The 15,808-nt window shown below is 36.3% G+C and overlaps 1 protein-coding gene across 5 annotated transcripts in view; it reads right to left on the bottom strand.

Annotated features, from left to right (window-relative positions):
* ALMS1 (ALMS1 centrosome and basal body associated protein) overlaps positions 1 to 15,808 on the bottom strand; it is a 308,517-nt gene that overhangs the window by 13,093 nt on the left and 279,616 nt on the right. For all 5 annotated transcript variants that reach the window (XR_013164375.1, XM_077134570.1, XM_077134571.1 and 2 more), the window contains one exon: positions 3,966 to 4,086. Coding sequence is in view for 4 of the 5 variants with exons in the window: in XM_077134570.1 (XP_076990685.1) it covers positions 3,966 to 4,086 (121 nt within the window). In the remaining variant the exon portion in view is untranslated. The remainder of the gene's footprint in view (positions 1 to 3,965; positions 4,087 to 15,808) is intronic.

Here is a 15,808-nt window from a genome sequence, read left to right as displayed (position 1 = left end):
CAAAAAACAATAAATTTCAAAGCACACCACAACAATTAGTTATAGAACAGATTTCAGAGTTTGGTATGGGTTACAGTTCCATAATTTTAGGTTTTTTCTTCTGGCTGCTCCAAGACACAAAAGACTAAAAGAAATACCAATATAATGATTCAGGAGTCATACTTATTTGTTAAATCCTATCTTCTCTTTTATAACTCCATCTTCTCCTTTGATCTTTTAAAAATTTAAAAATTAATTATTTGTATTGATATATATTATATATTCACATACCATGTAATCATCCAAAGTGTACAATCAATGGTTCAGTAAGTGAAACATTTTTAATACTTCAGAATCACAGGCTACTGCCTCTATGGGTGGGAGGAGACCGAGAGAGAGCAGAGAGAGAAGCAGGAAAAGGGAGGGAATAAGCAGTGTATCTGATTCTCAATTCTAGCTGCAGTTTACAATCATATGGAGAGCCTTTGAAAATTACTGATGTCCAGCTCTCATACAGATAGATTCTGATTTAATTAGTCTAAGGTGTGGCTCAGACATTTAAAGTTTGCTTTGAAGCATTCAGATGATTCTCATGTGTATCTAGGGTTGTGAACCATTTGTCTGAATATCTGAGAGTGCTCTATGAACTATATTCCTCAATGAGTTAAAGTAGTTGTTTTGAGATTTGCTGGCTATCAGATTAATCAGCATAGAAACATCAATGGAATAATGTTAAAAAAAAAAAGCGAAACAACCATTTTACATGTTGGTGAAAAGAGTGAAAACTACCTTAAATGTTTTCCTATAAATGAAAAAGTAATTTCCAGTACTCAGTAACAAGTTCAGTCTTGACTTGGACTGAACTTTCTAAGACTTGGGAGAATCACATAACAAAGGGAAGTGCATGCATGATTAAGATAAACTGAGGGGCCACCTGTACTTTCAAGCACAAATCTGATACCATCATCACCTGGCAGAGAGCCTATCTGCAGCACAATATTTCAACTCAATTCAAAATCCAAGAGCCCTAAACTTCTGAGAAAGAAAAAACTATCTTGGCCTGTAAAAATTTTCCTGGCGATTTATCAGGTTGTGAGGATAGACATGAAAACAGCCCAAGGCCCTTTAGCTACTCATAACTCCTCCTTTTGAACTTGTTTTGCAAGCACCCCCCAAAACACACAGGTAGCAGCTTCTTTCCTTTTTGAGCTTGTTTTGCAGACTGAAGTAACCAGAGCATGTGCAGAAACCTGGATTGGAGTCTTTCGATGACCTCTGAGACCTGAGGAACTAAATTATCTCTCATGAAACCAAAGTTGATTGACTCAGAGGCACTGTAAACAAATCCACTACGAGAGGTCTTTTTTTTTTTTTTTTTTTTTTACGAGAGGTCTTTTAATAAGGAAAATCCAGTTGAAAGCCTACTCACCATATAGGGGCAAATCCATGCCAAGCATTCAAACCATACAAATATCCCCTTCCCATCCCCCTAAAATCTCCCTTAGCCCTCAAGTTGAGGAGACAGATTTGAGCCTTGCCTCCTGTCTCCTTGCTGATTGACCTTGCAGTAAAGCTCTTTCTTTTCTCAAAATCCTGATGTCACAGAATTGGCTCCAATTCACATCCAGGCAGTGAGCCCTTTGCTGGGTAACAGACACAGATAAAACCAGCTGCAAAATTAACAGGTAACAATTTTCCCAAGGCATACTGCAACTGCAAAGTGTCAAAATATCTTCCTTCTTTGAGAGATTAGTGCTTCCTTACTCACTGAAAGATCCTGTTTTCTAAACTGATAAATTATTAGAAAGTTTGCTATGTGAAATTGTATCAGTAAGAATGAAACAATTTAAACTCTTCTAGAGGATCTAAGTCATTTTGACACAGAAAAACAGTCTTCATTTACAACACAGGTGCAGAGCTTAGCCAAGAGACTTCAAGATGTGACATTTCAAATGTATCTTAACTCTACTGGTTCCAAGGAAATAGGACTGCGTGTCTATGTCACAGTTAGACATGATATTGACCTCTTTATACACAGCCCTACTTTGCTCTGAGCCTATCAAAGCACCTAGTTGCATCGTTCTTCAAGGTCCTATACTAACTGTATCTTTTCCTTTGTTTGGTGAGATGCTCCACAGTTCTGTTTGTGGTCTCTTTTGTTGCTATGAATCAATAAACCTGACTTTGTCAGACTACAGGTTTCTTCCTGGTGGTCTTATGCTGATTGGGCTACGACATACCTCTGATCAGTACCCTATACCCTACAACAAAGAGCCTAAATTTATGTCCATGCCTCTAAACTTCTTCAAAATTTAACTTGTAAGGGAAGAAAAGTTAGCTGAAGATCACACAAAGGGTACTCAGCAAAGCAGACAAGCGGATGAGAAGGCAAACCAGCATAGGATTTTTCTTTCTAAAATGGCTTAGACGTTAGAAGGAAAGCAGAATTAATATAAGGAGCTTTCAGTTATAATATGGGTAAAGAGATTCAATGAGTAAAAAGTGTTCAGTTCTGACCACAAAAGGCAAGCAATGCTTACAGACCTACTGGCTATCACTCAGGTAAGGAAGAGGCTGACAGAAGAAAGATAATAATTGAGGGGAAAAAAATTATGAGGGAAGCTTGTTTACTTTTATTTTATAAAATAAAAAGATACAGAAAAGCATAAAGTGAAGTCACCTTCCCAATCCTGTTAGCCATCTGCTCAGTTTATAACCCCAAATGATTCCAGAGAATTTTTTTTTGCATATTCAACTTATTCTCGTCTCTTTTAATTTTTAAGCTATGTATAGTAGCATTCTATACAATGTTCAGTCCCTTGCTTTTTCTTCTGAATTATTTATCTTGGATATATTTCCGATGAGTACAGAGAAAGCTTCTTTTTATGTAGGATTTCATTATATGGATGTACAATAATTTATTCAACAGTTCAGCTATTGATGGACATTTGAATTGATTTCAGTCTTTTGCTCTGACAAACAATACTGCGATGGTTTACTTTGTACACTTGTCATTTTACACAGATGCAAATATTTATAGGTTAAATTCCAAAAGTAAAAATGCTGGATCAAAAGTTACTGTCAGAGAACATCTTTTGTAACTCAAGATGTTCCTCTTTCTCTAAACCAACTGAGTAGGTAAACTCACTGCCCTCTTTGTTATGTGGAACATGACAACTAGGGGGTCTAAATCTCCCTGGTAATATGGGACAGAACTCCTGGGAAAGAGAGAAATGAGACATATTATAGTTTCAGTGATGAGAGAGTTCAAACAGAGTTGAAAGGTTATCCTGGAGGTTATTCTTATGCATTATAGAGATATCCTTTTTTAGTATATAATGTATGGAGAGGCTGGAGGGAAGTACCTGAAACTGTTGAGCTGCGTTCCAGTAACCTTGATTCTTGAAGACGATTGTATAATGATATAGCTTTTATAATGTGATTGTGTGATTGTGAAAATCTTGTGTCTGGTGTTCCTTTTATCCAGGATATGTGCAGATGAGTAAAAACTAAGACTAAAAATAAATAATAGGGGGGATAAAGGGTAAAAATTGGGTAGATTGTAAAACTAATGAGTTTTTTCTTTTTATTTCGTTTCTGGAGTAAATGTTCAAAAAATGATCATGATGATGAATGCGCAACTATGTGATGATATTATGAGCCACTGATTGTATACCATGTATGTACCGTATGAATATTTCTCAATAAAAACATTAAAAAAAATGCTGGATCAAAGTAATTTTGCAAGGTGCCTTTCATAGCGATTGTACCAATTTACACTCCTACTAGAATGTATGAATACCTATTTCCCTAAACTCTTGCCCATAAACTTGGTATCAAACTTGTATTTTTGCCCATCTCATAGGTGAAATATGCTGCATATAGTTTTAATATTCATTTCCTTTATTATGAGTGAGGGTGAATATCTTTTTATGTTTAAGAGCTATCTGTATTTCAATAGAGAAGTTTAAATTTAAGTAACATACCTGCTTGGATACCTTTGTTTAACATTTGCACATTTTGCTTGCTGCTAAGGGTAGGGGTTGAGCTCCAGAAACTACTGGCAGAAGATGAAATAGACTCAGAAGAGATCATATGCTTTTCTACCTGGAAAAACAAGAGACCCTGTTATCTATACCTGTGATCAATGGCACAGTTCTCCACATAAGACAACTTGTAAGACACCAAGAGCCCCACCCCCATTTTTTTTTAAGATTTATTTTATTTTGTAGATTCACATATAGTTGTCTGAAATAACAGAGAAATCTCAAACCTCTTTACCCAATTTTCCCCAGCAGTACATCTTGCATAACTATAGTACAATATCACAACCAGGAACTTAACCTTAATGGATAAAATCCATTAACCTTATTCAGAGTTCATCGATTTTATATGCTCTTGTATGCCAGTGTGTGTATTTAGTTTATGCAGTTGATCACGTGTAGATTTGTGTGTGTACCACTATAGCCAAGGTCCTTCACCACAAGGATCTCTTCGTGATGCACCTTTTAGCCACAGCTGCCTCCTTCCTTCCCTCTTCTCTAATCTCCTGGCAACCACTGATCTCTCCATCTCTATAGTTTTGTCATTTCAAGACTTTCATGTAAATTAAATCATATAGTATATAACCTTTTGAGGTTGGCTTTTCTTAGTCAGCATAAATTCCTTGAGATCCATCCAAGTTGCTGCATAGATCAGTATTTCATTTCTGTGTATTGCTGAGTAGGATTCCATTGTATGGATATACCATCACTTATTTAACCATTCACTCATGGAAGAACATTTGGGTTGTTTCCAATTTCTGGCTATTGCAAATAAAGCTATGAACATTTATGTATATGTTTTTGTATGAAGATAAGTTTTCTGATTTCTCTGGGATAAACGGCCAAGATGTAATTAGTCGGTCATGTGGTAGACACATTTATTTTTCTAAAAATTTGCCAAACTCTTTTCCTGAATGGCTGTGTCATTTTACATTCCTATAAGCAATGTATGAGCGACCTAGCTTCTCTGCATCCTCACCAACATTTGGTGTTACCTACCACTAATTGTTCATTTTAACCATTCTGGTAGCTGTGTAGTGGTATCTCGTTGTGGTTTTAATTTACATTCCTGTAACAGTTAATGATATTGAACATCTTTTCACAGGCCTCTTACAGACTTTTACAATTTTTTTTTCACAATCACACGGTCACATTGTAAAAGCTATGTAGTTGTTACACAATCATCTTTAGGAATCAAGGCCAAGAGCCCTTTTTAATCCATTTCTGTTGCTGAAAGTAGTTAGCAAACTTGCGACAATGTGAATGGAGCATGCTACCATATAGCCTGTGACACGGAGGAGAGTGCTGTTCTAGCTGGATAAGGGCTTGAACTATTTCAAGACGGTAAAACAAAAAAGCTGGGTGTGCTCGCAGGCCTGGAAAAACTCTGAAGAAATGCTAGCCAAAGATTAGCTAGGTGGAGGTCTTCTGAATGAAATTTTTACTTGATACTTATCTATAATTTTAATGAGAAATAAAGAGGACTAGGGGTAGGTAAAGAAACTATGAGATGCAGAGAGCAGTTTCCAATAAAATCATACTCAGATACTTACACAAGGACAAACACCAAAGTACTAAAGTCCCCATGAGAAGTTCTGAATAAGTGGAGTAGTGTAAAAAAGTACCAAAGAGCCCCACAGACCTTTTTGGTTATGTTCAGAGCAAGCAAAGCAATAAAGGGAGATTTCACAGATTAAAGTGATGATGGAAAGCTGGAGGATGATAAAAGATTATCAAACACAGTGGAACAAATATAGTTTAAAATAGTATTTATAAACTTGCCTGATTATAAAAATCTCCTGGAGGGGGTTACCCCTGAGCACTGAATTGGAATCTTCTGGGGAGGAGGTGGAGCATCTACATTTTGAATAAATGTCAGATGATTTTCTATTCAAGCAAGTTTGGTACAGGTGAATCAGAGCCCAAGTCATATGAGGAAACGGAGAATATCTTTTCCCTGAAGCCAGATAAACTATATTTCAGAGCCCTTTGAAACTTACAGCAGAATCTCGGTGAACAGGAGCTATGTGAGATGTATGGAGACAGGAAATATTATTTTGGTTTTCAGAAAGGTGGATAAGGTAAGCACTGTAAGCTGGTAGGTTTAACACTAATGGTCTATAAAATTTCAGAATGGATTAACAATGTGATAATTTGCAAGCATTTGGATGTCAAATCAAAGGTCATCAAATTTCAGCCAGGGCTCAGTAAGGCATAACAAGTCCTCCCAGGAGTAGCCTTGTTTTCCCTATTATATATGGTTACTTGACTGGTAGACTTATAATTGGTTGAATCAACCTTACGCAACACAGAGAGAAGCCTCTAAAGAATGGTACATGTTGCAATTGTCAACAAGTACTTCGTAAGTACCAGTGTTCTAGGCTCTGGGTTTAGCCCTGACCAGTCTTGCTTTACATTTTATATCAATGTCCTAGAGATATGGAAGACAGAATTTGCATACAGTGCTCACTGGAAAGGGTCTGAATGGCTGTCAGGATTCCAAATAATAACAGGAATGATGTCCCAAATCAAACAAGAGGATGTTTAGTGGGATAATTGTAAAGTTCTACATGTTAGGCAAGAGGGAAAGGCAGTGACTGTGAAGCAGGAAAAGCTCTGGGTCTAGATTCAGAGACCTAGGGTAGTCTCATTTCTTCCCTTTATTAGCAGTTTATACTTAAGCTACAATCTCTTTGTACATTTCCCCATCTAGAAAGGGGATAATATCTATTTCTGAAATTATACAAGTTCAGGAATAATAAACGATTTAGATTGTAAATTGTAAAACACTAATATAAATTACGAAACTAGAGGATTGTGGGAAGATGGCAGAATAGGGAGCTGCAGGGCTCAGTTCCTCCAAAACGACTATTAAACAGGCAGAAACTGTCTGAAACAACTATTTTGAAACTCTGGCAGCCAGAAGTACATTGTACAGTATGCAGAGAAGAGTGAGAGGAAGAGGCTGATAAATTATGGTAAAGAACAATAAATTTCTCTTTCTGTGAGGTGGCTACCAGAGCTCATTCCCCACTTTTGTGGTAGGCTGCCTTGGGGTCCAAACCCTTGGCTAATCTGCTGGTGACAGAAAGGGACATAAAAATCCTTTTCCCCAAGAACAGGGGTGGGCACAGCTGATCACTGATCATAGTTTTTGATTAGCGAACTCAGATTGCTGGGGCAGCTATTATTTCAACATGGCAGGGCAAATCGGCAGCAGCCATTGGTTCAATGGACTGGGGTAGAGGTAGTGGAGATTGAAAGGCACAGTACTTCCTCTGGGCTGCAGGGGAGAGTTAGCTGAAGGGCTGTGTTTGTTGGGCAGGTCAAGAAATCTCAGCTTTGGGGAGCCATTGGAGAAGATCTTGGTGTCTTTTCTGTTCCCTTCCCTAGGGCACTTTGAAGCTTGTCTGTGCCCCTTTGTGGATCCCTGGCCCTCTTTTGGCTGGGAAAGACTGACTTGGAAAATTCTCTGTGCCTTCCTCCCAGAATTTTCCCTCCAAGCAAAAGCAGCTTGAAACAGTGGAAGGAGTGTGAAAAACTATAGAGACAGATAGTCTGGGACAAAGGTCTGTCAGCATCAAATACCTAGGAGAGGGAGATACATCTCCTGGGAAACAGAGGGGACAACCAAACTCCTGTAAACAGGGGAACCTGAAGACAACTAATAAGCAAAAGCCTAGGACAAGACAGAGAAAACCCTGCATACTGCATTGGCCTTGAGCAGACCTTCCTGATAGAAGGGCTGAAGCTCATGAAAATCTCCTGTCTTATCACCAGCTGGTTACAAAACCAAGAAATGGACATCTCAGGGAATAAATCCCAGAGTTACCATTTCAAAATATTAAAATGTACATTGTGCAAAAAAATAATACAAGGAAATGGCCCTCCAAAGGAAGAGGATAAAAATACAGAAAACACCAAAAAAGAAGATGAGATTGTGAACATACTGAACAAAGCCTTTTAAAAAAATTATCTTAAAAATGCTCAAGGAGGTAAAAGAAAATACAGAGAAAGAAATAAAAGGTATCAGGAAAACAATGAATGAACAATATGAGAGTCTTGGTAAAGAGATAGAAATTTTAAAAAGGAACCAAACAGAACTATTGGAGTTAAAGATCACAATAACTGAAATGAAAAATGTCCAGAAAGGGTTTCAAGACAGGTTGGAGCGGGATGAAGAAAGCATCAGTGAACCTGAAGACAAGACACTTGAAATGAATCAGGCTTTGGAGCAGAAACTAAAAAGAAATATAAAAAGTGAAAATAGCCTAAGAAACCTCTGGGACATCATCAAGAGAGCAAATACATGCATTATGGCAGTTCCAGAAGGAGAAGAAAGAGAAAAAGGGGCAAAAGGAATAATCAAAGTAATAATGACAGAGAACTCCCCAAACTTAGCAAAAGACATGAATATGCACATTCAAGAAGCTCAGGAAACACCAAACAAGAAAAACATGAAGAAAAATAAACCCTGGCATATATTTAACACAATATCAAATGCAAAGGACAAGGACAGAGTTTTGAAAGCTGCAAGAGAAAAGCAACCTGTTATGCACAAGGATGTTTCAATTAGACTGAGTGCTGACTCTTCATTAGAAACCATGGAGGTTCCTTTCAGCAATGGGTGAAAATATTTAAAGTGCTAAAAGAAAACAACTGCCAGTCAAGAATTTTATGTCCAGCAAGATTTTCTTTCAAAAAAATGAGGGAGACAGCAAGACATTCTCAGATAAACAAAAGCTGAGGGAGTTCATCACCACCAGATTTGCCCTGAAAGCAATTGCTAGAGGGTGCTCTTCAGGCTGAAAGGAATGACGTTAAAGTTGGAGGACTCACATTTCCTAATCTTAAAGTTTATTACAAAGTCACAGTAATCAAAAGAGCACAGGATTTGTGTAAGGACAGACATTTACACCAACAGAACAGAATTCTGAGTTCAGAAAACCCTCACATTTACAGCCAACTGATTTATCAAGGTGCAAAGACCACTCAACTGAGAAAGAACAGTCTCTTCCATCAATGGTACTGGGAAAACTGGATTTCCATTTGCAAAAATAAAACAAAAAAGGAGGACCCCTACCTCACACCATCTACAAAATCAACTCAAAATATATCAAAGACCTAAATAAAAGAACTAGAATGATCAAACTCCTAGAAGAAAATGTAGGGAAGTATCTTCAGGATCTTGTGTTAGGTAATGGTTGTGTTTAACAAAAAACACAGCACAACATATTTAGTAGAAAGGGCAATGGGGAAGATATGACTTGCAATTCACAAGAGAAAAAAGCCCTAACTATACCTTTGAAACTAAAAGAGGGAGAGAGCACTCTAGGTACCGGAACAGAATGACTTATAACATCAGTACCAAAAAAAAAAAAAAAAAAGTGTGTTACCATTTTCATGAAAAATATGGAAAAACATGAAAACATGTAGGTAAATGCTTTTTTATGTGTAAAATTTCTCTGAAAGAAAACACCCAGACTGGAAAGAAAGAAATAAAGCTTTCGTTCAGATGTAATCCTATCTGTAAAAAACATTAAGGAATCCACACAAAAAAGTATATTTAGCAAGGTCACAGGACTTAAGATAAATATACAAAAATCAACTATTTTTATATTCTAGAAATGAACAATCTGAAAATGAAATTAAGAAAACAATTCCATTTACAATGGCATCAAAAATAAAAACTACTTAGGAATAAATTTAACAACATAAATCCAAAGCTTGTACAATGAATACTATAAAATACTGTTGGGAGAAATTAAAGATCTAAGTAAATGGAGAGACATTTCACATACATTGCTTGGAAAATTTCATATTGTTCATATGGCAATTCTCCCCAAATTACAGATTCTGAATTCCAGGAATTCCTTTTAAATTCCAGCAGACTCCTCTGAAGAAACTTAAAAGCTAACCTCTATTCATAAAGAAATCCAAAGGACCCAGAACAGCCAAAAATAATTGAAAAAGAGGAATGAAAAGGGAGGATGGGAGGACTTATACTTTCTGATTTTAAAACTTACTATAAAGCTACAATAATCAAGAAATGTGGTACTGGCATTAGGAAAGACATATAGATCAATGGAATAGAATTAAAAGTCAAGAAATAAACTCATATTTATGATCAACTGATTTTCAACAAAGGTACGGTAATTCAATAAGAGAAAGATAGTCTTCAACAAATGATGCTGGGGATATGACAATATGATATCCACATACAAAATGATGAATTTAGGTACCATTGATTCAAAAGGGATTGTAGACCTAAATTTAAGAACTAAAACTATAAAACTCCTAGAAGAAGGCATAGGAGAAAATCTTTGTAATGTTGGGTAGGCAAAGAATTCTTAGATAAAATACCAAAAGCACAATCCATAGAAGAAAAGTATTTAAACTGGATGTCATCAAAATAAAAACTTCTGCATTTCAGAAGACACCGTTTACAAAATGAAAGAACAAGTCACAGACGGGAAGAAATTATTTGCCAATTATTTATCTAATAAAGGACCTGTATCCAGAATATATAAGAGAACTCTTATAACTCAATAAGTAGGCAAATAACCCAACTTAAAAATGGGCAAAAGATTGGAGTATAAATTTCTCCAAAGATGTAAGAGTGTCCAAGAAAGAATAAGAACAGATGCTCAACATCATCAGTCATTAGGGAAATGCAAATTAAAACCATGTGAGATATCATTTCATACTAGGATGAATATAAAAAGAGACAATAACAAGTATTGAGAAGAATGTGAAGAAACAGAATGCTCACACATTGCTGCTGGAAATGTAAAATGGTATAGTCACTTTGGAAAACACTGATATTTTTTTCTTAAAAGTTAATATATGAATGTATTGTATGACCCAGCAATCCTACTCCTATGCATTCACCCAAGAGAAATGAAAACATATACCCACACAAAGACTTTTATATGAATGCTCATAGCATTATTATACAAAAACTGAAACAATCCAAATAGCCATCAAATAGTAAATGGATACAGAATACGGTATATCTATATAATAGAGTACTATTCAGCAATAAAAAGGGAGCCAACTACTGGTTCACATTACAACATGGATGAACCTTGAAAACATTATGCTAAGCAAAAGAAGCCATATGCAAAAGACTATGTATTGCCTGATTTTATTTATATGAAATGTCCAGAAAAGGCAGAAAGCAGATTAGTGGTTGCTTGGGGCTGGGAGTGCCAACTGAATGCAAACAGGGACAAGGGACTTTTTTGGGATTACACAAATATTCTAAAAGCAAACTGTGGTGATAAGAGCACAACTGTGTAAATAAATAATGGAACTGTACACTTAAAACAGATGAATTTTATGGTATATAAATTGTACTTTAATAAAGCTGTTCAAAATAAAAACTCGAAGGGCAGGCAAGAAATTGGTCATACTGCTTCTGGAAAGGAGAACTGGGTACCTGGGAGAGATAAGTAGATTAAATGTTCTTTTATACATTTTGAATTCTGTACTATATGATTGTCTTACCAGTTTAACAAACAAGAATAAAACAAAAACTTATAGGGATAGGATATAGCAGTATAGATTTAATGCTTCTGATGAGTTAAACAGGAACTACAAAAATGTTAGGCTACAGTTCTCTCAGTCAACACGACGTGCAAACTTATTGCCCTCCTCCTCCCTATGTGAGACATGACTCCCGGGGTGTTGACCTTCCTGGCAACGTGGGACAGAAATCCTAGAATGAGCTGGGACTCAGCATCAAGGGATTGAGAAAACCTTCTTGACCGAAAGGGGGAAGAGAGAAATGAGACAAAATATAGTGTCAATGGCTGAGATTCCAAACACAGTCGAGAGGTTCTCCTGGAGGTTATTCTTACGCATTAAATAGATATCACCTTTTTAGTTAAGGCCTAACAGAGAGGCTGGAGGGAACTGCCTGAAAATGTAGAGCTGTGTTCCAGTAGCCATGTTTCTTGAAGATGACTGTATAATGATATAGCTTCTGCAATGTGACTGTGTGATTATGAAAACCTTATGTCTGATGCTTTTTTTATCTACCTTATGGACAAATGAATAAAACATATGGATTATAAATAAATAAATAATGGGGGAGCAAATGTTAAAATAAATTTAGTAGATTGAAATGCTAGTGATCAATGAAAAGGAGGGGTAAGTGGTATGGTATGTATGATTTTTTTGTTTTCTTTTTTTCTGAATTGATGCAAATGTTGTAAGAAATGATCATGATGATGAATATACAACTATGTGATGAAAAAAACACAGTGAAGGATGTAATACTTAAGAGACTTTATGTGGTAATTGATGTGGAATTCATTTGTAAAATAAATGTTCCATATCTTCAAAAAAAGTCAGGCCATAGGAATGTTCTATCCACAGAAAAAAAGGTGTTATGTCTGCTTTCCAACATGCCTATCACCACCTGAAGTATACCATGCTTAAGTGCAAAAGGACTTCTTTAAAAATAGGTTATTAACAAAATCTACTTCATGAAAACTGCTAAATTAGGAAAGAGGAACAGAAAGCAGGAACTGTGAGGAATGGCTCAAAGAGTGAAGACCTGAGAGAAATAACTTAAGAGAAGGAAGTGGGGGCCCCAAGAAGTAGAAGATTAGACCAATTTTCTTTGTAGAATGAGGAACAGGGCTAGGAATTCCAATGTGGTCAGATTTTGGATTTTAAAGTAAAAAACTTTCACAATTGGGGCCTCGGGACAAACTGAATGAGCGGCCCCTTCAGCCTGAGTGGTGGAGCTATTGATGCAGAGGCTAGTGGACTGTCCTGTGCACATGCAGCTGAAGTGCTAATGTCATTCATAGGAGTGGGCAAGACCAGAGCATTTCCCATCGTCTCTTCTAATCCTGAGACCCTCTGAATCTCCTGTACCTCCAAAGCACACAATCCTGTATGTAACACTGGGTGTGGAAAAAATACAAGTTTATGTCTGATCAGATGGGGAGCCTTGGTATGTTTTGTTTGTAGTTCAAATACCTCATTTGAATTAAGTAATCTGTGCCTATAAAAAAGTAAACATTTAAAACAGAAAATAATTTTAAAAAATTCCCTTTCAATAAAGTGTGTTTATTCAACCCTCTAGGGTGGCTAAATGCAAAAGGACAGAAAACAAGTGTTGTCGAGAATGACAGGGAAACTGGAGCCCTTATACATTGCTGTTGGGAATGAAATATGGTGAAACTGCTTTGGCAAAGAGTCCAGTAGCCCTCAAATGGTTAAACAATTAAGATACGATCCAGCATTACATTCCTATACATATCCCCACGAAAAATGAAAGCATACTTCACTCAAAATTTGTACGCAAACGTTCATAGCAGTTTTGTTCATAACGGCCAAAAAGTGGAAACTGAAATGTCCCTCAACTGATAAATGGATAAAGTATGATGCATTCATACAATAAAATATTGTTTGGCAATAAATAGAATGTAGTGATAGATGCTACTTCATGGATGACTCTGAAAACATTATGTTAATAATCCAGTCACATATTTGATTCCATTTAAGGATTTATATAGAATAGGCAAATCCATAAAGACAGAGTAGATTAATGGTTACATAGGGGCTTGGGCAGGAGTGGAAGGTTGAGGGAAGTGGGGAGTATCTGCTAATGTGTACAGGGTTTTGTTTTCAGTTATTGAAAATGTTTTAAGTGCCAGTTGGGGTGATGGTTGCACAATTTTCTGTGACCATGCTAAAACCCACTTAACTGTACACTTTAAATGGATAATTTTATGGTATGTTAAAGAACTCAATAAAACTTACAAAATGTGTTTACTCATGTATACAAACTGAAATAAATGTGGATTGTAAAATGAAACCATTCATGTTTGCAGGCAAAAGCTTATCATGCTCTATGGTTCTGTTTCTCCTATTACCGAATCAGGAACACAAGAACAATGGAAGGTGACTAATAGTCTCACTTTCATATAATTAAGAACAGAAAATCCCAGAGAATATGTGTTCAAAAACACAGGCAATGGATACTGTGTGGACATGTCACTACAAACACCACAAGACTCGATGCAAGTGCAAACTGTCAGAATCATGCAATCATGCCATATAATGATGATGTCAACAGATTTACAGTAATCAGAACGCACAGGCCTGCATTGTGTGTGGCAATTTGAGGTGAGGATCCATTATGGGATAAAACATCTTTTTTTGCTTATTCATTTACAGATGTTATCAGCAAACCACAGCAGTCCACTTTCCTTAGTTCAGTAGGATACTCCTCCAATGATCTCATTATCCCTAAGTGTCTGGGTGCAGATTAGTCCACTCAGTTTTCTTGCACTGGGGCTTACAAGTCAATTAACATTATCAGCTACCATGGTTTACACTGACTGCTGCACACAGTCTGCGAGGGAGATACATACTGACTGACTGGCTGCTTGTTCTAATTTTTGTTATGAGAGCAAACTCACCTGCTGATTGCATTATGTCACATTGAAAAAAGAAAGTACCACCATCTCAGGAACACTTTAGGCTTTTTGTTGCACCTTTTATTTTAATTAAAACCTAGGTGAGATTTATTTCCATACTTATTAACCAGATAAATCACTAGATTGTTCCAGAAATAAAAGCTTTTCAATTAAAAAATTACTTTTTAGGTGAAAATGGGGCTTAGGAAAATATCCAACATAGGAAAAAAGCTGTTTCTTGTATGACCCTACATACGTATTCTCCATGTAGGAAGATGGATATGGCTGACTGTCTGCCAGCCAGGTGCCTAATCAGAGATGCTTTTCCTTCAAAGGAATGGGTTTACCCTAATTCATTTACAACCACTCAGTGATTTGACTCACTGTCAAAGTCTAAATTATAGGTATAGCCTACGGCACTAGAATAAAGTCTTTTCTCCAGAAAAGTTTTCAGACAATATGCAGATAAAATTGGCAATAAAACTAAACCTAATCACACACAAAATAAAATTCTTATTGATTGTGCATTGGGCACACAACCTCAGCTCCCCCCCTCCACCCACCCCGCTCCGGCCCAACACACACAGTATTAAAAGAAAAACAAGAGAAGGTTTTTAAATCTTGAGGTTGGGAAGATCTTTCTTAGTATGGAGTAAAGAAGTAAAGAAATTGACCGCATGAAAATTAAAGAATATAATTAATGCTTAAGAATTAATAGAAAAACCTTCAGAAAAAAACAAAGGACTTGAAATGATAATTCTTAAAATGAGAAACGGAAATGGAAACCTCTGAAAATTATTTATAAAAAGCAATTTAAAGAATGAGTTTTTCCATACATCAAAGGAGCAAATATTAAAAAGACTGATGATATTCACAATTAGTAAGGAATGAAGGCACAAATACCTGCATATTTTGCTGGTGGTAACATAAATGTGTACAAACTTGCTGGAGGACACCTGGTTGGGGTGGGGGCTGTGACTGTTGACAGTCCTTCAATTTCTATTGTTAGTGATCTAATTAGGTCTTTAAAAATATATCACGGGCAATTTTCTTAATTTTTATTTTCCTAGGAAACCATCCATCTAATGTAAACTTCAAAATATATTTGCCTAAAGTTGCATACACTAATCTTTCATTTTAAGAAAATCACTTCCTTGTCTATGGCTGCATTCTTTTTTTATCTCTAATGTTAATAGTATTTTTTTCTCTTGGGCAGAATAACTAGAGATTGGTCTATTGTTCTTTTGAAAGAATCTGATTTTAGGGACAATTTGGGGGACTGATATTTTAATTTATGTGTTTTCCATCCCTATTACCTACTACATGTTTTCTTTGCTTATTTTTTTC

Source organism: Tamandua tetradactyla, chromosome 17 (assembly GCF_023851605.1).
Source record: "Tamandua tetradactyla isolate mTamTet1 chromosome 17, mTamTet1.pri, whole genome shotgun sequence".
Classification (NCBI taxonomy): domain Eukaryota; kingdom Metazoa; phylum Chordata; class Mammalia; order Pilosa; family Myrmecophagidae; genus Tamandua; species Tamandua tetradactyla.
This window is presented reverse-complemented; position numbering and strand designations above follow the sequence as displayed.